The sequence below is a fragment of the Ctenopharyngodon idella genome, chromosome 2, assembly GCF_019924925.1.
Source record: "Ctenopharyngodon idella isolate HZGC_01 chromosome 2, HZGC01, whole genome shotgun sequence".
Lineage (NCBI taxonomy): Eukaryota > Metazoa > Chordata > Actinopteri > Cypriniformes > Xenocyprididae > Ctenopharyngodon > Ctenopharyngodon idella.
Genome location: NC_067221.1, coordinates 19545917 through 19572858, shown reverse-complemented (window position 1 = coordinate 19572858; position 26942 = coordinate 19545917). Strand labels below are relative to the sequence as shown.

The 26942-nt window shown below is 35.4% G+C and overlaps 2 protein-coding genes across 9 annotated transcripts in view; both read right to left on the bottom strand.

Annotated features, from left to right (window-relative positions):
* Positions 1-3163, bottom strand: part of arhgap21b (Rho GTPase activating protein 21b) — a 76004-nt gene extending 72841 nt beyond the window's left edge. For 4 of the 8 annotated variants that reach the window (XR_007932784.1, XR_007932786.1, XR_007932785.1 and 1 more), the window contains exons 1-2: positions 2944-3163; positions 1935-2101 (exon numbers count right to left, since the gene is read on the bottom strand). Coding sequence is in view for 3 of the 8 variants with exons in the window: in XM_051913337.1 (XP_051769297.1) it covers positions 1935-2009 (75 nt within the window). In the remaining 5 variants the exon portion in view is untranslated. The remainder of the gene's footprint in view (positions 1-1934; positions 2102-2943) is intronic. The other 4 variants (XR_007932783.1, XM_051913337.1, XM_051913328.1 and 1 more) reach the window with 2 other exon arrangements.
* A 7635-nt stretch (positions 3164-10798) lies between these two features.
* Positions 10799-25467, bottom strand: prtfdc1b (phosphoribosyl transferase domain containing 1b). Its single transcript, XM_051869536.1, has 9 exons — positions 25165-25467; positions 24847-24953; positions 23357-23540; positions 21771-21836; positions 18266-18283; positions 16971-17053; positions 16747-16793; positions 15795-15871; positions 10799-11707 (listed from the first exon to the last, which is right to left on the bottom strand). The coding sequence occupies exons 1-9, from the start codon at positions 25210-25212 to the stop codon at positions 11660-11662; spliced, it is 678 nt and encodes a 225-aa protein (XP_051725496.1). The 5' UTR covers positions 25213-25467; the 3' UTR covers positions 10799-11659.
* Positions 25468-26942: the final 1475 nt, after the last annotated feature.

The following is a 26942-nucleotide window of genomic DNA, read 5'->3' as shown; positions in this document are numbered from 1 at the left end:
ATTCCTAACATGCATTCACAGCGTTTGTCTTGTGCTGTCCGAGCAGAAACAAAAGCTGCTGCTCTCTGTATGTTTTTCCGTCATTTCTGGGCACGCAATGTGTAAATTGTGTGAGCTTATTTTGTCCATTAAATCCAAAGATCTGAAAAAACCCAAACATTTATCTGCCCATAGACCCACCGCTCAGGCCAGAAGTGGTTGAAAGTGGACAGAAGAGACATATTAAAATACCAGGTGTAAACGGGTATGTCTCCCTCTTCTACTTGTGATCTGATCGACCAAAATGCATCTTAATACCAGGTGTAAACAGGGCCAGGGTTCATCAACAGTCAAAGCGTTAACCAAAGCTAAAAACCATTCTAGAAAAATACCAGTCTGGACTTACAAAAGACTGCTTTTGATATGCAAACTCCCCACATTAGAAAACAGGTTTAGCACACATGGCTATAAACAAAACCTCAGCGATACAACCATCAAACAAAGCAGCTACTACAATGCATGGATAATACCACATAACAGAACTTTGGAAAAAGAGAATTTCTTCAATACAAGAATAGAGGTAAGGCATTAAATTTACAGCTGGCATTCAGGAAAAATGAGTAGATTCGGATAAAACAGCAGCACAGCTTGTGCATTCCACACCAGTCAGTGACACAACAACAACAGGCTGCACAACAGCACAACTTAATTCAATCTTCTGACCTGAACAACATGTTTTTGCTGAGATTTTCCAATAGAATTCTTTTAGTCAGAATAGTGTTTCCCATTTTTTCACGTAGACTTTGGCGGTCTGATCTCAACGAACCTGAATAATCATAATGAAGCGAAAAATATTTACACTTCTCATAATAACATAAAAATACTTTAACATTATGTTTTACAGTTTTGCTTTGGCAAAGCATCTGTCAATCGAACTAAAATCGTAATCACGATATGGCTTAGTGCACTTATCAAATAGCAAAAGGCTGCGATTTATTGAAGTATATCGTCTGTTGTGCTACATGTTTTAAAGTGAAGCGTTGCACTGTGTTCAGATGATTCCAGAATTTTTCTAGAATTGTGATGAAACATGCTTGTAAATCTGTTGTGACAGAAACTTAAAGGTCTCCCTGCAAAATAAAAGCTTGAGAGTTTAACTCTTGCAAGTGAGGAAGTTAAAAATGATTGTAAATTTACTACTGTAATGTAAAGTAAAATAAGAAATATACTTATGAAATATTCATTTTTTAATGTAGTTATTTTACAGTGCCGCTGCATTACAATAGTAATACATTATTGTATTAGGGATAATAATAATGTGTTATTATTAATTAGATTAAAATTGTTTGCCTTCCTAAAAAACATTTGATTTTAAAAATGTACAACATTTTTAATATTAAAAGGAAATTATTTTTAAAAACAAAACAAAAAAACAATGAGGTCCACCCCCATATTCTCACAAAATTCTATGGGAAAGTCAGCTGATTGTCTTTTCTGAAATCATCTCATTCATACAGCATTTATGATACTCTTCTGAAGTTCCGGGTGTGTTTCATTGGAAGTGTTATTGACCTGCACATACTATATCACTAAAGTGAAGTCACTCGCTACTGATAAAAGTATACTCACTGATGTAAAAGTGCACAATTCAAATCAATGACAAACTGTCTACTGAATAAAAAAAAATAAAAAAATCTGAAAGCACACAAGTGGATTTTATCATCCACTTGTAGAGACTGGCTCATCTAAAACACTTTTTAATAAAAATAATTGACTGAGATAGTGGTATATTATCTCAATCAACATACAATTGGTATTAGCCTACCTACAGACAGAGATCTAGGCTGGTAACCCAAAAGGTCATGATGATGATCCATGATCCATCACCGTATTGTGGCCCTCCAGGGGGTCTGCCCCATTAACAAACATCCAGTAAGATAAACCATGGGTCTCACCTCGCATTGCGGAGATGCGCCAGCATAATTCAGCTCATCCTCGTCGCCTGAATTCCTCCAATGTGTTGCCATCATTTCACTGCTGCAGCCAACATCTAGAGAAATCTCCTCAAATCAGCTTCAACATCAAACTGGATATGGTTTTCCACATGTTTGGGTAAAAGACCCTGGGGGAGCAAATAAAACACACCTTATTAATAGTAAGCATACCTTATTAAACCTTTAGAAATCTTTAATTACTAAAACACAAATCCTCTTTGACATGTTCATAATAATATTTTACTTGTGAATGTTTACATTTTTTTCTGACACTTTTGGTTCTACTACAATTTTTCAAAGTGAAACGTCACTTTTAACCATTCAAAACAAGATTGCATTATATTTGTAATCAATTTCACGGTTCTCTGCACACATTCAGATAAATAAACACGTTTGACGCGATTTCCGATTTGTTCTGGTTTCTTTTTGACAGGTGTTTTGAAGTAACCTCGTTAACCATAGTGGCCAATAGACTTCGGCCAACAACACAAACGCCCTAAAAATCGCTTATTCCAGCAAAACGCGAGTCTTTCCCTTGAGCCACATGGTTACATGTGTCTTCACCTTTCTTCATTAAAAGCTCAAACTATGAGATATCAAACACACGAGCTGATTAAACAAGTTTAATCCTGTTAAAATAAAATGATAACCCAAGACAGAGAGTCTAATCTGATTGTAAGCGGGGAGGTTTGATCTGGTGTGGTCAGACTCAACTGTGTGAGTGGCTAACAGCGCTGGAAACTTTCTGCCGTGAATTGATGTCGTGTACTCAAATACAACAAACTGTATTTATATACACTTTAAAAGTGTCGAACTTCATTTTAATGAGTAAACGCGTGAAGCACGTCGCGTGCTAGGTGAAGTTTGAGTGTTTTGAGTGATATATAAAACATTCTACTCTGGTTAGCCTAACTAGCTAGCAAAACAAAGTAAAGGCTAACTGGTATTGTAATGGCTAGCCAGCACCTACCTGTTGGGAATAAAGCGCTGATGTAACGCTGTAAACGCCCATTGCGCACAAAAAGCTCATTAATTCGTTAGAAGTGTCTAAACGACAGGGTAGGTCTGTGTCCTGTCCTCAACCAGAGTGTTTTAGATGGATAAAAACAGTACGAAAGTTTTCCTATTCCCCGGTCCAACTCGACGCACACGCGCGCGTAGCACTCGCTGGATCGGGGCTCGAGCGCACTTGGAATCCTTGGAAACGCCACCCTTTTGCGAGCTGGCGGAACCTACATCCAATCAGACTCTTCCTAACACTTCACATTTAAATTTCAGCCAATGATTAGCGTTGTTACAAACGCTATCTTCTCTAAACAAGCTGTAATCACTATCAAGTCATTTTTTTAAAAATCAACAATTTTATATTTATTTTTCACACATATTCATATTTATATATTTTTTTCTCATCACAGCTAGCGTTTTTATGAACAAAAAATGTTTTATATTATTGAAGTATTAATCTAGTGTTATACAAAAAGGTAGTCAGACCTTTCAGAAATGTAACTGTTATTATCCAATATCGCAAGTTTCCTATTTGTATTTCACAAATACAATAAAATAAATCCAGAACTGAACCACTAAATTGTGTACACAAACTAAATCTTTGCAAATGGAAATTCACAGCAATTTATTCATGTTTTATACTTGTGGTCTCTGAAACACTTGCTACATACTAATGCATTGTTATAATCAGTTATAATCAGTTCTCATAGGATTAGTAAAAGTCATAAAGTACCAACAAAATACTTCAAACGTTAAGTTATGAACACAGTTATGATCAAACCTAAAAAGAACATGAGGGTTAAACACACTCTATACCCGTGAGGATGAGTGTTCTCCTCCCATCTTTGATTGTTTAGTTGTCATATGCTACCAGAACAAATGGAGCAATGGTTTGGGATGGAACGTCTTGTTAGGACGTTTTGTCTCTAAACACACACACAAAAAATGGACAGTGCTGTTGTTTATGTCACCCTGTGACACAGTTTGACCAGGCAATACAAGTAACTGTTTGTGTTATCCTACTCTTCCCACAAAACCTTTATCATACCAACCTAAATAATTGAACACTTCTAAATATTTGTTATTTATATGAATATATATGTTTTTATTTGAACTGGAGTTCTGTAACAAAGCCATATTTTATAATATGTATAGATACTCCAGTCAGTAGTATAATTTCTATTCTTGACCAACAGAAAATACTTTTCAATTATACTTCTGTCAACATTATATGGACAACTGTAATCTTGGACATTTATATACTATGTTTGTCTCTCTCTCTCTCTCTCTCTCTCTTGCAAATACAACTGTTTGTCTGGATTACTGGAGTCACATGTTGGCCCAGTTCAAAGCGGGGTCGGACAGTTTTGGCATGCGATTGGCAGTGGCTGTGGAATGTCTGCACACACACTGTGCCTCACAAAGCGGACGCATGAGGAGCGACTGCTATGCTCACAATCTGAGATAGCTTCACCAGAGTTAATCCATCATCTCTTTGCTATTCCAATACACTTAAGTCAGTATCAATATATATATACAGATAGTTTTGACAAACATTTGGTATGGTAGCACTACATTTGTTTGTATACTCTCATTTGTAATCAGTGTTGGGGGTAACACATTACAAGTAACTTGAGTTACGTAATCAGATACTTTTTCAAGTAACTAGTAAAGTGGCGCATTATTTTTTCAATTTACAACAAAATATCTAAGTTACTTTTTCAAATAGGTAGCGCAAGTTACTTTTTCCCCTTTATTGACTGACAGCTCTCCTGTTCCCATGTTGAGAGAAATAAAGTGCAGAGGTGTTGTGTGCGCAGTGTAAACGTGATGGTTACCATAGTTCTACACTAAATATGAACATGCATTTATTCATCTCACTTGCACGAAAACATTGAGTATTCCTCAGAATGAATAAAAACAGTGAAATGCAATCTCAGAATTTTACACAAACCTGTAATAATTAACTATATTAAATTACACAAATATACTTCATGTATTTAATCTCACTTTATTAAACAATGTCTTTGCTGCTGACCTTCAATGATCTAATTAAACCACACTAATAAGCAAAAATAACTTTAGATTAGATTTAGAAATAAGAGTGTTGAACTTTCTTCTTCTGTATCTTATTCTTCTTTAATACAAAATGGCAGCACAGCTGAAAGGTTTGTTTGAGCTGAGCCCTCTACTGTACAGGCGTAAATATGCTTTTCCTTCAGCCTGAGGCTTATTCATTTCACTTTTGGTGTGAAAGGGCCTTTACATTTGCAAAAAAAAATTTGTTGTTATTAAAAAACAAACAAGCAAGCTCAGCCCAGGTGAGAAAAAGTAACGCAAAAGTAATGTAACACATTTCTATTCATAAAAAGTAACTAATGCAATTAGTTACTTTTTTAGGGAGTAACACTAATATTGTAATGCACTACTTTTAAAAGTAACTTTCTCCAACACTGTTTGTATGTCACTTTGGATAAATGTGTCTTGAGATCTATTCAGTTGTGTCTATTCTATTGCATGTATGAGGTGACGATTTTGTATGAATTTGTATAATGTGAATGACGTACGATTATGAGAACCACCCACAACCCTACCCCTGATCACTGGGTCATAAGCAGATCATACGAAAACGTACAAATGAGATTGTTGCACACCAAAAAGGAAAAATAGTTACGAATTGCAATGAGGTTGGTTGGCTGGTTGGTTGGTTGGTCGGATGGACAGACGGATGGATGAACAGATAGATAGATAGATAGATAGATAGATAGATAGATAGATAGATAGATAGATATGCTTCTCTAAGACTTAAAAATTTCATTTGAAGAAAAAAAAATATTGGTTCAGTTAGTTGGAAATAAGTCATTGTACATATTCAGAAACACAAAGAGAAAGAAAGAGAGAGCAGGCGATAACTTGAAAAGAGAGCCCTGTGAAAAGTGTTCAGTTTCTAGAGGCTCGCACAAATGTTCCTTTCATTCATGGCCAGCCGAAGGGGCCACCTGTTTCAGGGATTGGGTGGCCTTTGTTCCGAGGTCGTCCTGACCAGGGACTTTCACAATACTTCCCAGCCCAGGGAATTCCTCTCTGCAGTCTGATCTGAAATGGAGCTCAAACCACGGCAGACACTCTCTCGGGAAGCAGCCATCCCAGGAAGAATGTCAGTCAGCTGCATGTCCTTCGTGTGACCAACTTGGAAATATGCCTGCCAGTTATAACTTGAAAACAGGAACAGTGTCCATCTTTGTTTAGCTTGAGTCTGAGTTTTAACAATGCAGAAAAGCAAGCAAGCAAGCTTATGTGTTTGGGAAGGTGTTTTTAGACATATGTGACTCCCACAGAGATTAGATTACCAATCATACTCAGATTAGCTCGCCCTTTATTATAATGTGGAAACTCAGCTTTTAATACTGCAGTATCTTCAACTTCACTTACACACTCCTCAGAGAGGGCCTGTGCATTGAAATAACGAACAAACACATCTAAAACTGTGGTTAAACAGCCAAACAGAAAGAGGGACGCTTTGTTTTCACAGCACACTGAAACTCCCTCTTGCTGTTTAAATGCTGGAGTCATATGTCAGGTGTATGAATAAGGCACGACGGCTCCGCCCATCTTCTATTGTGAATGTCCACTCACTCTATCAATGCCCCACTTTTATTTATCTTTCAAATCATGAGAACAAAACTAAAAATTCAGTACAACCGGGACGCCAGCTACATCTTGCTTTTGTGTGCTCCTTTGTTTTCCCTCCTTGGTTTTGTGGAAGCCTTAGATGAGGCTATAAGATTACATTAAAAACTAGATTTTTACAGAGTGGTGGTTGCTTGCCATGTGGCATTGCCATTGGCCATGTGGTTTCTAAGGTGTTCTGAATGGTGTGTTGCTATGCAGCTGCTTCACCTAGAGCACCCTGTGAGTTGTAAGGGCCTTGCTTACTGCCCTGGTCAAGAGCCCAACATCTGATAAACTCGTACTTAGATATAATTTGGGCACTTTTTTTTCAATGTAAGGCATTTTTTTGCCCATAAGTCTGACTGCTTAGAAAAGTATAGCTCAAATCTCCTCAGCAAGCTGCACGACTTGATGTATCACTCATGTTCGTTGGACATGGTGCAGGGCAATTTATAGGGAAGCCACTTTTTTGAGGGGGTACTATACTAGTGTTGAAAAGTTTGGGGTCAGCAAGATTATTATTTTTTTTTTAGTTTTTATTGCCTATATTGTTACTGTAAAGTGTATTATTTGAGCTATAAGCAGAGGGACTATTTTTAGAAGAAATGCTAGTTATGTTACTAATGTAAAGCCTGTTTTTGGATTCAGAATTCATTTTTTTTGTGTTCTTGCACACATGCAAACATTACATGATCATAACAGGAATTACAAGTTCACTGTAAAAAATAAAACGCTCTATCTACTCAATAAAATTGTGGCAACAGACTACAAGCAATATTATTAATTAAATTCAACATATAAGAATTGAGTTAGAATTAATCAAATTAATTCCTTAAAAGTCAACCATTTAAAATGTGTAAAATTGGCAAACACCATTACAAAAAACACAAACTGACATAAAAAGCAAAGAGTCAAGCTGCCCAACTAAATGAAACACTGATCACCATAATGACGACCAAACATTTTCAATAAAATCAACATCAATATCTAAACCTCTGTTACATCAAGTGTTTCTCTTTCCTTCAGTGATTCTGCTTGTTATCATCAGGTGTCTTCAATGTTGGCAGTAAAAAATAAAGTTAAATTCATCTTTGACGTCTGTCTGTTATTAAGATATTTTTGTTTAAATTTTACTTAAATTTTACTTTAATTTAATGGTTGACATTTAAGGAATTAATTTGATTAATTCGAACTCAATTCTATTTGTTGAATTTAATTAATAATATTGCTTGTAATCTGTTGCCAAAATTTTATAGAGTAGATATAGCGTATTACTTTTAACAGTGTTTAATCATAATGCACAGATAAGGTTAGTGAGGATTTTAGACTGATGGAAATGCATATTTACAATCAGTTTGTTGAAGTCTGGCCTGTTCTTTTGCCTGTGAGTCTCTCTGCAGACATTCAAGGAGGCAACATAAATTATTTTTGTCATTTCCTGAAGTATCCAGTCTAGACAGAGAAGCCTCAAACCTCCAGCAGAGCCATTTGAATACACAATACATTGTCTATCTTTAATTTAAGGCCAGATCTGACACACTACAGAAATGTAAGTCAGATATATACCACTGTAACAGGAAACTCACAGCCTTTAACATTACTTGAGCATAAACTATGTCATGACTCACATCCTTGAAACCAAAAAATTTGCAGTAAATGGTGGTTGTGTACTTTCATTTGGGTGGAGACTGGGCCAAAGCAGGCACAATATGGGCTTGAGGTATACAGGCCCTATGGGATTGTCCACAGGTTCCATGTCCATTATATTCTGGTCTCTACACTCTAAAAAAATGCTGGGTTAAATGTTTAACCAACCTGCTGGGCAGTTTTATTTAACTCAACTGAACATTATTAATGAGCAATTTAATAAATGTTTAAATATTATTTATTACACTTGTTAATAAATGTTCATTTTCTTAAACATATTAATAAATGTCAATTTTTCAATCTATTTTGGGTTCATTTTAAGTGAGCAATACAGTAATTTTAAACAATATTGAGAAATAAAACTTCCCAGCAAGTTGGGTCACACATTAAACCCAACCACTGGGTTTGTCTATCTTTAACCCAGCATTTTTTAGAGTGTATATATGGCCCGGGTAATTGATAGTTCACCCAAAAGTAGTGAACTAACTTGAAAAATGATTCAGTGTTTTTGTGTCCATACAATGAAATTCTATTTAGTTCTATTTAGTTAATTTTATTAGTTATTAGTTCTATATAGAACCCTATAGGATTCAATTTTAAAGAAACCTTTCTACGAGAAATGTCTTAAATGTTTTCATATCACTTTCATGTTTAACAGGTTATTTTTTTCTAGTGATAATGTATGTTTACAAGCTGTTTAATTCATAAAACATTAAAATAAATAATTAAATCCATAAAAAGTTCCTAGAATGGGAACACCTGAAAGGTTCTATATAATGAAGCTGAACCTGACAGAACCCTTTAAGGTTCTATATAGAACATTCTATTCACAGCGTGACTATGTCTTTCATATATGGGATTTTTTTTTTAAAAAATGAAAAACTTGGATGTGATCAAACAGAAAGTAAAAGGGTTTAAGGATTTGATACAGCATTCTAAGTATGAGCAATAGTACCAGTAAACACAACTAATTTTGTTAGGGGCCAGTCAAGCCACTTATATTAATGGCTCTGGAGCCCTGAACAATGAACAAGCAACCTATCACGGTATGACTCATTACTGACTTTATTTCCTGCATTTGGAGGACTTTGTTTTTGACAAGCCAAAAGATGCCTTGACCTCAAAAAGTCTGTTGCCATCTGTTAAACACGCTGGGGGATTTCAAATGACATGAACAGCAGTCCTGTGGGAGTCATTAGGTCTAATGAGGGGTATTTAATGGCCAAGAAATATTAAGCCATTTAACAGGACCATGTACATCCGGGTGCAAACACTATTCACTTATAAGCAGGGCTGTTGCTGGGGTATCCGGGACCCCTAGAATCGTCACCACCTTTCGCCCTGCTACCGAAGGCCCTGCTTATAACCCTCCCAAATTCCACTGTGAAATGGTCTCCACACACACTGCTAAACAAGCTAAATGGAACCCCCTATTTAACTCATTTAGAAGTGTGTGTGGAGACAATTTTGTGAACACCAGAATGAAGACAAAAGATATTCATGGCTTCTCCAAAAACTTTTACACATTTGTGAATCTTTTTTTGGAAGTGCATAGTGGATTAAGTATTAAAGCTCTGAAGGCAAATAGTGGCCAAATTCCTAATTAGGTTCTTCATATTTATATATAGTTCCATGTTTCTGTAATTTTGGTCACCAATTTTATGTTCAACTGGCCTGTTTCACATATCGAAATAATTTGTGATGCTGGCTTGACAAAATCACAAAGCTGCTATTGTATAAACATTTTCTCAAAACAACTCTCTTTTTTTTACTGTAACAATTTTTTAAGCTACATTTACCAAACTCAGCACAGTCCTTCAGCCTGTTTTGAGGTTTAAATATGGCCTATGCCTATTTTTTTTTCTGATGAAAGAAATCCAAGAGACTTTTATTAAAATGTCTGACTGCAATTCCAGCTATGTCCAGTAAACTTGGCACAGCCCCTTTGACTGGTTTGACTTTTGCACACTACTCTTTTCAGTTTTTACTATAGTAGGGAAGTATGTGATTTCAGATGCTGCCACTGTATATATATTAAAGTATTTAAATGAAATAATGTCTGTAAGCTTAAACTTCAAGGCCTTTTCAGGAAATGCTTTGTCAAGCCGACATCAAAGTCTTCTAAAGGCTGTAGAGACAAATACGAGTATGATACTACTGTCATACCTGTTGCGCATGACTTTAGGGTGCTTTCACAGGACATTGTATCTGACAGAAACGCGCCACATAATTCACCTGCACTGAACACGAGCAGCAGTCAGACAAGCAAAAGAGGCTGGGCACAGGAAACAATGAACAACAGACGTTGTTACATAACACACACCCAGGCAAACTCTGTTCCACTTCACTCAATTGTGTGTGTACAGGTGTGCGGCATGTTTGAGTTGTCTTACTAAAGTATGACTGTGCTGTCCATAACAATACCACAGCAAATGACCCATAACCTAAAAGGCATGCTTTCATCTGTATTATCTGACACAGAATGCAAAAAATGACATACATAAATACAAATGCATAATTTTAATCTTGTTAAATGAAGAGGTTATAAAATGTATTTTCACATACAAAATGTAAATTCACATTAATGTAAACTTGAATATAAACAAATAAATTCCACAAAAGTTGGCCAGCATTTCTTAAGCTGTAGTTCACATTATAGCTTATTGAAAGAAAATAGCTGATGAATAAATGTATTGTGAAAAGTATATTTAATTCACAGTATAAGTAAACAACTTCTCATTATTGAATGGAACACAATTCTTATTTGCATTGTAATGACGCCCTATTATGAAGGAGTAAAAATGAGACACACGGAAGCGCCTCTTGGTATTAAAGGGATAAGTCCACCCAAAAATTAAAATTGTCATCATTTACACTGTGAAAAAGTTGATGTATAATCAAAATGGATGTACAAATCATTTCAACTCATTTTTTAAAATCTTTCCTAATTAAATCTTGTATAACTTAATGTTGAAATTGATTAAATTATTGGTTAAAGTAATGGAAAAACATGTTACATGTCATTCCAAACCCATAAGACTTTTGTTCAACTATCCCTTTACTGACTAAATACCATACAAACATACAGAATACTAAGAGTAGTATGTTAGTATGCAATTTCTGCAGCACATACAGTAGTATGTATACTGTGCACAGTAAGCAAGTTTTTATGTATGCATAGGGTATGTTGTGCGGTATTCAGTAAGTTGTAACCCAGTACTCCATTTCTAACTTCGCCAATTAAACCGGTCCATATCGAAGGCAAGGAGGAGGATTGTTTGTGGACCGTGTGAGATCCATGGACACCTTCCATCCCCCTGAGTCAGCATTCAGATACTGAATGAAGAGTGAGATCATCATCTTCAGATCTTGTATTTCTGTTTCCCTCTGTCACTGATCACACAGATGTGCTGTGAGGGGGGAGAAAAAGATCATAGTAAGCCATTTAAGGGGACCACCTGCAAAGTACACACATCACAAGTGCAATAATGTACACAAAGATAGCTAAAATGTTCATTATAAATTAACAAGGCTGTCAGCAGATTTCGAAACAGAGCTAACACTGTTTACTGGGCAAGCAGTCTTGGTAATCAGGCAAAGCAGGTCTCCAAATGTCAAAATATCACTACTTACTGAAACTATCTTCAAAAATGACTGATTTATGGCACTCTTCACAGATAGCAAGTCTGTGTCACGCAAAAAGCACTCTTCACATGAAGATGCTTGACTCACAGTTGATTCCAACTGAGTTTGGTCAAAGTCCCTTTAAGGCGAGCCATTTCACTCGGTGACTATCTTTGAAGTGACTCTCGGGCAGCTGTTTCAAGTACAGCTCTTATATCTCTTTGAATGGGGAAGCATCAAATTCTCCAAAGCTGTTCACCAAGCTTACGATTAAATTTCATATTTCAAATCACCAATGAAATCTGAGAACAACTGTCTCAAATTTTGTTTCTAAACTCAAATCATGACAAAACACTGCATTTTTTTCCAGGCAGGAGCAGCTAATGCGCATGTGCAGTCATAAGCGCAAATGGAGCTTCTAAAGCCAGCAGCAGTGACACAAAACTTCACCAATTGGCGATTGGCTCTTTTATATAGAAGACAGGACTTATTCTGCCATACTGCATGTTGTACTTTCTCCTATTCATAGTAATATGAGTGCACAGTCACTGTATACAGGTGCTGGTCATATAATTAGAATATCATCAAAAAGTTGATTTATTTCACTAATTCCATTCAAAAAGTGAAACTTGTATATTATATTCATTCATTACACACACTGATATATTTCAAATGTTTATTTCTTTTAATTTTGATGATTATAACTGACAACTAATGAAAATCCCAAATTCAGTATCTCAAAAAATTAGAATATTGTGAAAAGGTTCAATATTGAAGACACCTGGTGCCACACTCTAATCAGCTAATTAACTCAAAACACCTGCAAAGGCCTTTAAATGGTCTCTCAGTCTAGTTCTGTAGGCTACACAATCATGGGGAAGACTGCTGACTTGACAGTTGTCCAAAAGACGACCATTGACACCTTGCACAAGGAGGGCAAGACGCAAAAGGTCATTGCAAAAGAGGCTGGCTGTTCACAGAGCTCTGTGTCCAAGCACATTAATAGAGAGGCGAAGGGAAGGAAAAGATGTGGTAGAAAAAAAGTGTACAAGCAATAGGGATAACCGCACCCTGGAGAGGATTGTGAAACAAAACCATTCAAAAATGTGGGGGAGATTCACAAAGAGTGGACTGCAGCTGGAGTCAGTGCTTCGAGAACCACTACGCACAGACGTATGCAAGACATGGGTTTCAGCTGTCGCATTCCCTTTGTCAAGCCACTCTTGAACAACAGACAGCGTCAGAAGCGTCTCACCTGGGCTAAAGACAAAAAGGACTGGACTGCTGCTGAGTGGTCTAAAGTTATGTTCTCTGATGAAAGTAAATTTTGCATTTCCTTTGGAAATCAGGGTCCCAGAATCTAGAGGAAGAGAGGAGAGGCACACAATCCACATTGCTTGAGGTCCAGTGTAAAGTTTCCACAGTCAGTGATGGTTTGGGGTGCCATGTCATCTGCTGGTGTTGGTCCACTGTGTTTTCTGAGATCCAAGGTCAACGCAGCCGTATAACAGGAAGTTTTAGAGCACTTCATGCTTCCTGCTGCTGACCAACTTTATGGAGATGCAGATTTCATTTTCCAACAGGACTTGGCACCTGCACACAGTGCCAAAGCTACCAGTACCTGGTTTAAGGACCATGGTATCCCTGTTCTTAATTGGCCAGCAAACTCGCCTGACCTTAACCCCATAGAAAATCTATGGGGTATTGTGAAGAGGAAGATGCAATATGCCAGACCCAACAATGCAGAAGAGCTGAAGGCCACTATCAGAGCAACCTGGGCTCTTATAACACCTGAGCAGTGCCACAGACTGATCGACTCCATGCCACGCCGCATTGCTGCAGTAATTCAGGCAAAAGGAGCCCCAACTAAGTATTGAGTGCTGTATATGCTCATACTTTTCATGTTCATACTTTTCAGTTGGCCAAGATTTCTAAAAATCCTTTCTTTGTATTGGTCTTAAGTAATATTCTAATTTTCTGAGATACTGAATTTGGGATTTTCCTTAGTTGTCAGTTATAATCATCAAAATTAAAAGAAATAAACATTTGAAATATATCAGTCTGTGTGTAATGAATGAATATAATATACAAGTTTCACTTTTTGAATGGAATTAGTGAAATAAATCAACTTTTTGATGATATTCTAATTATATGACCAGCACCTGTATCTAAAGTCTTTAGTTTGGTGTTAGCATGTTGCCAAGCTAATGATGCAATACTTCAATAACCATAAAAATACACATGTAAGACAGTCTACAATTTTAATTACACTGAACTCTATCAATACTTTTGGGTATTAATATAATAGTAGTACAGGGATTCCCAAAATTATTTGCCAGCTGAACCACTTTGATGTAAAATATTTACTTGAAGTACCCCCTAAGATAATATTTCAATAATTTATCACACATTCACTTGTCCTTTGATGTCAGTTAATGGTTAAATCACAAGCAGTTAAACAAATAAAATATTCCATCTTTTTTAGTAAGTGTTTTATTTGATTAAAATAAAAACAAAATTGAATTGAATTTTACATTTTCTGGTTTAATTACACTGCCTTTGAAAAGGTTTGGGCTCAGTAAGATTTTTTCTTTTTTTTTTTTTTTTTTTAAAGAAGTTAATACTTTTATTCAGCAAGGAAGCATCAGTAATTGATCAAAAATAACAGTAAAGACTTTTGCATTGTTATAAATGATTTCCATTTTAAATAAATGCTGTTCTTTTGAACTTTCTATTCTTCATAGAATCCTGCAAAAATACTAAAATGTTAAAAAAAATATTAAGCAGCACAACTGTTTTAACACTGATAATAATCAAAAATGTTTCTTGAACACCAAATCAGCATATTAGAATGATTTCTGAAGGATCATGTGACACTGAAGACTGGAGTAAAGATTAAAAAATTAAATATATTCAAATAGAAAATGTAGTCATTTTTTATTTTTTAATAAGTTTGGTTAATAAGTACTGTATTTTTGATCAAATAAATGCAGTCTGTGAGAGCATACGAGACTTGCTGTCTATGCTGTCTATGTAGGCACTAGGCAGCTCACAAGATTTTAGAACGGCGCTGCTGTGTATGATGTATGCATGTGAGAGATAGATACTAGATTGCTGGATAATTGAGTTGAACAGCCCAGGGCATTCTCTGAAGTGGGTGTCATTTTTCACAACAGCTCACTTACCCCTAGCAACCAGCCCTCCAAATGGAGACAAATGGACAACTGTGCAGCTGCAGAGAGACTTTTCTTCCTAATTCTCACAGTGCTAATGCTGTCTGTCATTTCACGCTTTGGGTAGACATTACAGGCTTGGTTCAGTAGTACGTCACTGCAGTTCAAGCAAACGAACTCATTTATGCTTCAAAGAGAAGTTCTGCACATTTCTATGCAGCAAGTGAGCGCTCGATATGCTGATCTCACACCAGTTGTCACTTCTAGACTTTGGAATATGTAGACATATGGAGCGAGTCCTTTGTCTGGGGAGATTCTTACAATAAGATTTAAAAAGCTCTTTGCCAGAAGTGACAAACAATATTTAAGAACACTTTTATCCACTGAATTAACACACTGTAAAAAAGAACTGTCGGTTTAACTTAAAAAAAATAAAATAAAAAACCCTGCTTGCCTTAAAATTTTGAGTTCATTGAAATTAAAAATTTTAGTTAATACAGTGAAGGCGATTGGCTTAATCAACGGAAAATCTAAATATTATGTTATCTGAACTACATAAATGATCTAAGTTGATTTGACAAAAGAAAAAATGTTGTGATAACAAATCAGGAAAATAATTTTTTACAGTGCATATCAACATGCCAATTTCAGTCAATGTAACATTTTAAATGTTGGCAAATATTGATAAAGGGGCTCTTACATTGAGATCTCTGAAGTATTCATTGTAATCCAAGGCATAGCCAACCACAAAACGATTGGAGATCTCAAATCCAACATCTGGGACAAATAGAACATATGAAAGAAAAGAAAATGTTAATCTATACTATGATATATTAATATATATACTACAATATATATTATAGTATTATATAATATAGTTAGTATATACTATGTTAATCTATGATATTTTGTTTTTAAAACTAATTTTTTTGTGGAAAACAAAACAAAACAACAACAGTCGGTCAGCAGAGGTTTTAACCCTCTAAAGCCTGACATATGAAATAATAAATAAATGTAACAACTTATTGAAACTTTAGACAAAATATATATATAAAAAAAAAATCTAAAAAAAGCATGTGTGTTTTTGTTGAGTATCATATTTGAAACATCAGGCTTTAATGGCTCACACTGTATGATACTAGGAAAATATGAAGGTCATAATCGAGGAGGAAAACAACACCTCAGTTTTATTCACGGGCCCAAACTGAGCCAAAATATGAAATTTGGTGCAGTTGCTGACATTTATATGACCAAAAAGTAAAACGAAATTCTGATCTTCATCTTGAAATATTAGTTACTGTTATGTATTATACTATATACTATAATGTAACAGTTAATATTATGTTTACTATATGAATTTCAGTAAAGATTCACAGCAAACCACAACCCAAAGGTGGACATTTTTACAATTATACTAAAAGGCCTTTTACTTGCTAAAAAGTATGTCAATCAGACGACAGGATGCATGTAGCAGATTGTGTAAAACAGGATCTTCAGCCAATTTTGAGAAATTTAGAGGCCTTTGAAATTTATTTGTACAACAAATATGATACAGAAGGCTTTATAGGGTTAAAAGTACAAGTACATCATTATACACACAAATTTATATTAGCCACTAGTTAGAATATGCAGAGTATGTAATCATCACTTACAGTCTGGCAGATAGCCTGTCCCACTGGGAACCCTTTTCACCAGCAGCCTGTGACAGATAAAAAACAAACCCACCCAAAAAACACTCAATATGTGCAAGTCTTCACCAAGAATATAAACATATCAGCATATACACACACAGTCCTACTGTACTGACTGGGTAAATAAAGTGACTATACAAAAGCATAGCTCAGGCCTGTACTAATCTATTAGTCTGTGGACTCACCCAGCTACTTTTATCATTTTGGGCCTGAAGGCTTCAACATGATCCAGCAGAGTCTTCATGGTCTTCCCAGTGTCCACAATGGCCTGTGGGAAGAAAGACACTGAGATGAAGGCAAATACAGATGGCTGTCACACACTATTAGCTTAAGTACACTTGACAGAACTTGAGAAGTCTTAGCATTGCAATGAAATCATCACATCTCAGAGGCACAAAATAAACACTAGAATACTTGAGTTCATTGTACTGTAAAATGTTTAATCAAACATTACTGTAGTCCATATAATCTATAAGATAAGTCACACACACACACACACAAAAACAATCATAATTCATTAATATAATTACCAAAGGTAGATGTAGTATTTTGTCCTACCACCTGCTATATTATATCGTTAAAAATGTTTTAATGTTTATGAAAGAAGATGTTCATGCTCACCAAGGCTGCATTTATTTGATCAAAAATACAGTTAAAACAGTAAGATTGTTAAAATCTTATTACAATTTAAAATAACTGTTTTCCTTCTCAATATATTTTATAATGTAGAAGAAACATTTCTTATTGTTATCATTGTTAAAAACAATGTATCATTAATGCTATTATTGTTGCTGCTTAATTTTTTGTGGAAACTACTACATTTTTTCAGGAATTGTTGATGAATTGAAAGTTCAAAAGAACAGCATTTATTTGACATATAAATCTTTTGCAACATTCTAAAAGTCTACTGTCATTTTTGATCAATTTAATGCATCCTTGCTGAATAAAAGTATTAATTTTGTTCTTTAAAAACAATCATACTGACCCTGCATTATATTAGAGAATTATTACACATGCAAATCTAATTTAATTTAGATTTAATGTAGGTCCCTTTTAACAGTATAAGATGTTTTTACAGAAATGTTATTCACATATGTTTGTAGCTATATCAGTAAACAAAGAAAATGTTGAGTGTATTTATTATTTAACATCAAATCAAAACTAAATGTAAGGCGCATATGACATTATTGAATGCGGAAAGTTAGCAAAAATGGCAATTAAGACTAAAAACAAAACAATCGTCTGGCTTTTAAGTCAAATGGAATGAATGCAGTTTTTTTGCTTGGATAAATAAGAGGCACAAAATGCTACATGCTTGACTGACCTCTGAAATGTTCAACCATATTGAGAGAACAGGGCAGAAAGCAGAGGAATTTGCTATAAAGCATTTGAAAGGCCTCTATTTATTTGAAAGGATATTAAAGTGATTGAGGGAGTGAGTTTATCCAGACAGACAGAGCTCATCTCACAGCAGACGTACCTCCACAATCAGGACGTTCTTCAGTACATGTAAAGAAACAGAAAGGAGAAGAGTGACTGAATACACTGAATGCTCATTTCAACAGCATTCAACAACTCGCATAGTTAAAAGAAAAACAAAAACAGAACAGCATCAGAGTTAACACAATACTAAGACTGTTTAGGTTACTAAAAGGGTGGGGAAAAGGTCATAATGTACTACAGTAATGAGAATCACCACTAAAAATAATAGGAATTACAAAATAAAACTTGGAAGTAAACCATCTGGATACATTGTACTAATGAGATTTGTGGGAATGTACGTAATCATTTTGAATCTAATTTCATTTGGGGTAAAATGTGACCTGTTTTCATGGGATTTACCCTTGAGCTATTTTTAACAGTACGTGATCAACAGCAATGAACGTTTGTATAAAAATTGTTTATTACTATGCAGACCACCAAACAAAGTACACTGCTTTATGGACTTTATTTCCGAGCATGCATATTTCCAAGTCCAAAAACAGAGTGTTACATATTCAGGAGTAAATAAAAAGACAAAAAGTTATTTTACTAAAGATCTCTGTCTGTATCACAGGCTCACGCACTGTATCACAATCCCGAGCTCTACTGGGAAATCCAATTACGTGAGCAACTGAGCAGATCAATCCTCTTACTGAAGAATTAGACATCATAAACCTTTGACAAACTGTAACCTCTCAGTCATGTTTATCACAAGAGCACACACACATGCAGAGTTATAGCAGAATCAGTTACCAGGAACTGAAAGAAAAAAAAAGTAATTAAATGAACAGTCGAACTTATGCTTAATTATAATTACAGTTAATAATAAAAAATATAGGCACCATTAAATAAAATTAGTGCAATTACCCAGAGAAAATGGTATCATTATTAAGAAAGTTTTAAATTTTAATGAAGGAAAAATTAGATAATGACATGATAATAGAAAAAGAAAAAGAATAGAGAAAACAGCTGCATTTACTGAAGCTCTCCTGTCCCCATATTGAGTGCAGAGGCGTTGTGTGCACCATGTAAACATGATGGTTATTGTTTTTCCAGATCTCACCCAGAATATTACACAAAACTTCAATAATTAAATATTATTATTAACCACTGTCTTTGCTGCTGACCTTTGATGATCAGTTCAAACATACTAATAAGCAAAAATAATTTTAAACATTTTAGTTTCTTTTTTTATTATTGCTTAAAGGTGCATCTCAAACAAAAGACTGCATCATTGTGAGACTGTGTCCTTCCTAGACCATAATAACTGGCTTTTTATTAATGCAATACATTGAATGACAACTGTCTGTGGTCTCTCATTGGCTTAAATTTTTGGAATTTTAGTATCAAGTGATTAATTTACACCAAAATAAAAGATAGCATTTATGCCTTCATCTCCAAAAACATTATTTTTATATAAACATACATTTCATAATGAACTCAGACAGGCTCAGTGCAGACTCGTTTTTTGTCAGTTCTTTTTTGTGGATTTAATCGGAATGTGTGCAAAGGATTGTGGGTGATTGAAGGATGCAAAGGATACACTTGATGCATCCTTCAGAATGAGCTGAATGAAGGAAGCAAAACGAAGGCTGCCTTCCAAAGATCCTTCTAATTGAGACTTGATGATGTGGCAGCAGAGATATGCAGCCTTACTAGGATGCAGCATTCCATTTGAGAAGCACCCAATGAGTGTTGAAATTGTTCTCCTGCTTCCTATTCTTCTGCGATCCAGACTGGCAGCACAGCTGAAAGGTTTGTTTAAGCTGCGCCCACTAGGCATGAATTTGCATTTCTTTCAGCCTGAGGCATATTCATTTCACTTTTGGTGTGAAAGGGCCTTTACGTTTGCCAAAAATAGAACTTGTTTCTATATATATATATATATATATATATATATACACACACACATACACATAGGTGCATCTCAATAAATTAGAATATCATGGAAAAGTTATTTTTTTTCCTGCAATTTAATTTAAAAAATAAACCTTAAATATATTCTAAACTAATTAGACATAAAGTAAAATATTTCCAGACTTTGTTTTCATTTTGATGATTACAGCTTGCTGCTCATCAAAATCAAAAAATCAGTATCTCAAATTATTAGAATATTTAATTTCAAGTTCTATTAAATTACCATTCTCGGGGTATAAATACTGGGTTTAGGTCAGTTAATCCCAACAGCAGTCATGGGGAAGTCTGCTGACTTGACAGTTGTCCAGAAGACGATCATCAAGACCCTCTACAATGAGGGTAAGCCACAGAGGGTCATTGCTGAAAGAACTGGCTGTTCGCAGAGTGCTGTGCCAAAGCATATTCATGGAAAGTTGACTGGAAGGAAAAAGTGTGGTAGGAAAAGGTGTACGAGTGAAAGGAATGACCGCAGGCTTGAGAAGATTGTCAGGTGAAGCCGATTTAAGAACTTAGGAGAGCTTCAAAAGGAGTGGACTGAAGCTGGAGTCAGTGCATCAAGAGCCACCGCACACAGACGTCTTCAGGAAATGGGCTACAACTGTCACATTCCATGTACCAAGCCACTTCTGAACCAAAGACAACGTCAGAAGCGTCTTACCTGGGCTAAGGAGAAAAAGAACTGGACTATTGCTCAGTGGTCCAAAGTCCTCTTTTCAGATGAAAGTACATTTTGCATTTCATTTGGAAATCAAGGTCCCAGAGTCTGGAGGAAGAGTGGAGAGGCACAGAAACCATGTTGCTTGAAGTCCAGTGTGAAGTTTCCACAGTCAGTGATGATTTGGGCCATGTCATCTGCTGGTGTTGGTCCACTGTGTTTTCTGAGGTCCACAGTCAACACAGCCATCTACCAGGAAATTTTAGAGCACTTCATGCTTCCTTCTGCTGACAAGCTTTATGGAGATGCTGATTTCATTTCCCAGCAGGATTTGGCACCTGCCCACACTGCCAAAGGTACCAAAAGCTGGTTCAATGACCATGGTGTTACTGTGCTTGATTGGCCAGCAAACTCACCTGACCTGAACCCCAAAGAGAATCTATGGGGTATTGTCAAGAGGAAGATGAGAAACACCAGACCCAACAATGCAGATGACCTGAAGGCCGCTATCAAAGCAACCTGGGCTTCCATTACACCTGAGCAGTGCCACAGGCCGATCGCCTCCATGCCGCGCCACATTGATGCAGTAATTCATGCAAAAGGAGGCCCAACCAAGTATTGAGTGCATAGAAATGAACATACTTTATAGAAGCCTGACATTTCTGTTTAAAATATCCTTTTTTTTATTGCTCTTATGGAGTATTCTAATTTATTGAGATGGGTAAATTGGTGGGTTTTTGTTAAATGTGAGCCAAAATCATCACAATTAAAAGAACCAAAGGCTTACAGTACTTCAGTCTGTGTGCACTGAATTTATTTAATACACGAGTTTCACAATTTGAGTTGAATTACTGAAATAAATAAACTTTTCCACGACATTCTAATTTATTGAGATATATATACAAAATTGTATTTTTTTACATAGTTTTACCTTTCCACTTAGCCCAGACAGGTTCTCTGCTCCTTCTATGTGAAGATCTGGAGTTGACTGGTCATTCTGGTTGGAAATCAAGATAAGCACAAGTTAAATATTATTATTAGTGTTATATTTCTTGTTTTATATAATGAAAACTAAAACAAAACAAAATGAACATACGAAGGACAAAAATCACATTTTGTACATATTTACTGGGACCAATGTATCATGGAAAGACTTAATATCTACTTTAAGTCAAACCTAGACATTAGATCAAGCTAGTGTCATAACTATTATTATTTAATGAATAAGTGGATGCTTTTAAGACAAAGTGATTTAGCAAACAATAAACAAAAGTTCTCCTAGATCCACCTGGATTGAACAACCATAGGCTTTAGTTAAAAAAAATGTCAGCAATGCTGAGAAAAATGCCTTCAAAGATGATATGGGAAATCAACTGGAAAACAATACGAAGCATGACAAATACTATAAAGTCATGACGCCCTCTGTTGACTAAATACATACAATGCAGTCAATATTCATCAACAACAATCACATTTTATTAGTCAGAAATGAAGCAGAGCTTGAGAGGAAAAACACCACTGACAGTGAAAAAAAATAATGCACCAGATATTCCCCCTTATTGAATTGTCCTTTTTAATCTCCCATCTATCATGTTGTATATATTATTTTACAAATATAATTATATGACAATTTTACTCTAGGCTTTTGCAGATACTTGAGTGACCTGCAGCTATCGTATTAGTTCTCTATTAATGTATAAACAACATGTACAATAAGAATAAGACCAGGAAAGTGTATTAAGAAAATATTCACTACTTTTCAAAGGTTTGGGATATTACTTTTTTTCCCCTGAAAATAATACAAACTTTTATTCAGCAAGGACAAATTCAATTGATCAAAAGTGATGGTAAAGACATTTATAATGTTACAAAATATTTCTATTTCAAATAAATGCAGTTTTTTTTTTTTTTTTACTTTCCATTAATCAAGGAAAAACTGTTTTCACGTGACACTGAAGACTGTAGTAATGGCAGCTTTGCCATCACATTTTAAAATATATTAAAGCAGAAAATAGTTATTTTAACTTGTAATAATATTACACAATTTCACTGTTCTTACAGTACTTTACTTCTGCTAAGAAACACAGCTTTGATGAGCATAAAAGACTTTTCATTAAAATTAATAACTTTAAAAAAAAAAAAAAAAAATCTTACCAACCTCAAACTTTTGAATGCTAGAGTTATCTGTAAATTCTTATTTCATGTTGACTTTATAGTAATCAGGATTGGTTGGTTCGGTTTTCATTTTATGTCTGGCAATTTTCATGCATGAAGTCCATGATTCATTAGCACTGTGACACCACACTGAGATAATCAGAAACAAAGTGACATTTGTAAAAGTAAATAAAAAGTGTGCGAAAAGTAACTTGTGATTCATCATATGACCCAAGCAGTTTCAAGCCTGTTTTAGCATGTAAAACGTTTAGGAAAATCACTTTAAATTTGCTCAGTACTCAAATTCAGTAGAAAATGGAAAAACAGAATCAAGAACACTAAGTCTGCTCCAAGTGTGCTCACCAGGTAGCTCTTGAGGCGTATGAAGTCCACCCTCATGGGAAGGGTCTTGTTGGAGTTTCGGCACAGGACTTTGATGCAGTCCACCAGGTCAGCACAGAACTGATAACCTCCCTTCAGCACACACAGCACCACAATGTCATGATCGCCAAGATCTTCCATGATATTTCTTGCCAGTCTCTCTGTCCTGGAAAAACCCATGACAGCACAACAAATTCTAACTGTCCATTTTGATCCAAAAATGTTTGTTTTTCATATTGAATTCTCAGAAAAAAACTAAAGCAATGTCTACATGATTCACAGGCAAATATTCCTGGTCAAATGATCCTTAAGGTACCCAATTGGAAATGTATCATCACACATTACAACTATACCTAAGCAATAAAACATCCTTTTTTTTTTTTTTTTTAAAGAACACATAGTTCCCAACATGACTATTAAGATTATCAATAAATCCCCTGATTGCTGACTTACAAACTATAACTTATATAATTTTTGGTGAGATTTCCAGTACAAAGACATTATTCCAATAGAACATAAGAGGACTCAAATACAAATTTAAAAATCCTGAAAAAATATCTTGCTACTGTAGGATCTTACATACTTCTTATTTTATAAAAGTATGATCCTTTAAGATAGGTATCAAATTCTGATAGGAATCCTGCACAAATTCCTTTAAAGGATGTAAAAAAAAATTTTTAATTTCACTAGTAAAACTCTAAAAATGACAAGCTAACAAGCCTGTAATATAATTGCTTATCCAAAGTTAATGATAATTGTAGTGTAATTACAAAATGAATCACATGCAAATTAATTATCATTAACCTCACAAAAGGAATGGACAGCAATTAATTGCATCGTTCATATCCATTTCCCACACAATTTTAGCATACATTTGTTAGCATAAAAATAAAAATGTTAATCTCACAACTATTATTAATACCTTAGTAAGTCCATTAAGAAACACTGATTTCAATATAAACTAGTGCTGTCAAATCGATTAATTGCATCTAACATAAAAGTTGTATAACTGACAGCACTAGTTTATACTGAAATCAGTGTTTCTTAATGGACGTACTAAGGTATTAATAATAGTTGTGAGATTAACATCTTTATATATATATATATATATATATATATATATATATATATATATATATCATACATACATACAAACTTATGCTAGATGCGATTAATCGATTTGACAGCACTAGTACAACCTTAAATATAGAAGCATTATTAAATCACTGTAGTTCTAAATACTGCAACTAAAGGCATTTCAAATCTCAAAAAAGTTGCATTGCTGAAATGATTTAAAAATGTAATATTAAGTTATATTAAAATATCAAGTCAGCTTATATTAATATATTCATTTGTTCATATGCAGTAGGTTCCAACAGTCTAAAAAATAATTTGAAAAACAAAAAGTCTGATCTGCATGGTGGACGTCATCGGTAAGTGGCTAAATGGCGCCTTAATTACATTTGCAGTACCTGTCCATGATAACTCCATGTGGGATGTAGACACAGTCCAGATCCTCAGAGTAATGCTCGGGAAAAGTGAAAAGATCCAGCGGGTACCCAGGCCAGTTATCTGGGATCTATAAAACACAGTTGAGCTGAGGCACAAGCTTTTATTTATTTATTTTTTTGTAACAAAGTTTCAGCACGGTGTCAGCTACTTTTACAGTATGGTCACAAAGTTTCCAATGAAGTGAAATCCGCCAGATTCGGTTGGTTTTACACTAAAAAGGCAAGATGAGTATCTGAATTTCTTTTGCAATGCTTTAGTTTATTTACAAGCGTACAAACCACAATTCCTTTATCCGTGTCTGTTTGTTTGCGTTCCCATCCAGCCATGTTGGATTCCTTCAGCTTGTTGATCTACAACTCACGAATGAATTGAACTCTTTTCGCGTCCACATCGGTATTGTTGATGACGACACTCTTGATGTCGTCATCGGTAGCGCACAGAATGGGTGTCACCGATGGCGGAGCTTGTATGTGGGTGCAAGTGAGAAAGTCTGGGATACGTGCAATCCCTAGCCCTTGTTCATTAAATATTTATCTGAAGTTGTTAATTATTTATTGTTTATATTTATCTTAAGTCGTTGACTGTCGTCAACTTCACTGCTCAGTTGTCCCATTAAAGCTGTGCAACATCCCACATCACCAGTGGGGTGCGTCAGTGTCATGAGTGGAAAACAGCCAACGAGGTGCGATGAATGCAGCAGTCCACTTTAAAACCTTACACTGTGTATACTACATCCTGTCAATTATAGCCAGCTGTGCTGATTGCGGATGGTGCTTTTTACTTTCCGTAATGAATTAAGGTCTCTATTGCTGGGTGGGGGTTAATTTCTTTTTAGAAAATGAGCTATAAGCCATGATGAGCATTTTGTGGCCACATTACTCCAGAAGTCGATCTTCCTGAAGACATTGGATGGCAAACTTTAAAGAGGACCTATAATGCTCCTTTTACAATATGTCATATAAGTCTCCGGTGTCCCCAGAATGAATGTGTCTTTGAAGTTTCAGCTCAAAACACCCCACAGATCATTTATTATAGCTTGTCAAGTTTGCCCCTATTTGGGTGTGAGTAAAAACGCGCTTTCCAGAAGAGGGTGGAGCTTTAACAGCTCACGCTTCGGTTGCTCAACAACAACAAAGCTGGAGAATCTCACGCAGCCAAAATGACGATTGTCAGTAATGGTGTTCAGCTTTATATTGTTCAAAGCGGAGTCAGACAGTGATTGAGAGACTCAGGAAGAAGTTACAACTTATAATGCATCTGGACATTTCTGAATGGTTAGTGGATAAATTTATGTAGCTGCTGTGGAGTTGATTCAACTCATTGACTAGAATGTGCCGTCATGTTAATCTTTTGTGCAAATCCAGTGTTGAATTGACCCTCGTTTGTGAAGCAGTCCGGCGTAAAATGACGGCATGGCAACAACATTCTACTACAACAACTCTTCCTCTTCTCTAAAGCAGCCCAACATGGCCCCTCTGTTGCGTGTTCTCGGGGGCAGGGTTTATGTAAATTTTAGGGTTAGTGATGTCACTAACCTGGGAAGAAGCTTGTTGTAGTCCCTACCAGCTGTTTGTTGTAGTCCTTAAACAGAGAACTCTTTAAAAGAAAATATCTCTCTTTGCATTGAACTTTGAGCGTCGTAACTTTGCAGATGTTGTTTATGCTCAAACAGCAACTTTACACACTAACTAAAGTTACAAAAAAGTGAAAACATAATCAACAACCCCTTTAATTTTGCCTTGACATTCTTTTTTGAGAGCCTTTTTCCTCCCTGACATTCAATGTAGACCAAATATGTACAGGTGGGTCTTAAATAGCTTAAAATTGCTATAAATCTCTTGCCATACGCCTTAACAACCATCTTGAGAGAAGCTCTGGTACCAGTGTGTTATAATCTTGGCATGATGTTACCATGTACATCAATGCTTATGATGAAATCATACTAATTTCCTGAGGTTTACAATAGGCCTATAAGTGTAACCTTCCTCTTTACTCATGTTTTCATTTAATTCAAATCTTAGGCACTTCATGTAGTGATAAATGTAGGGGTGTACTA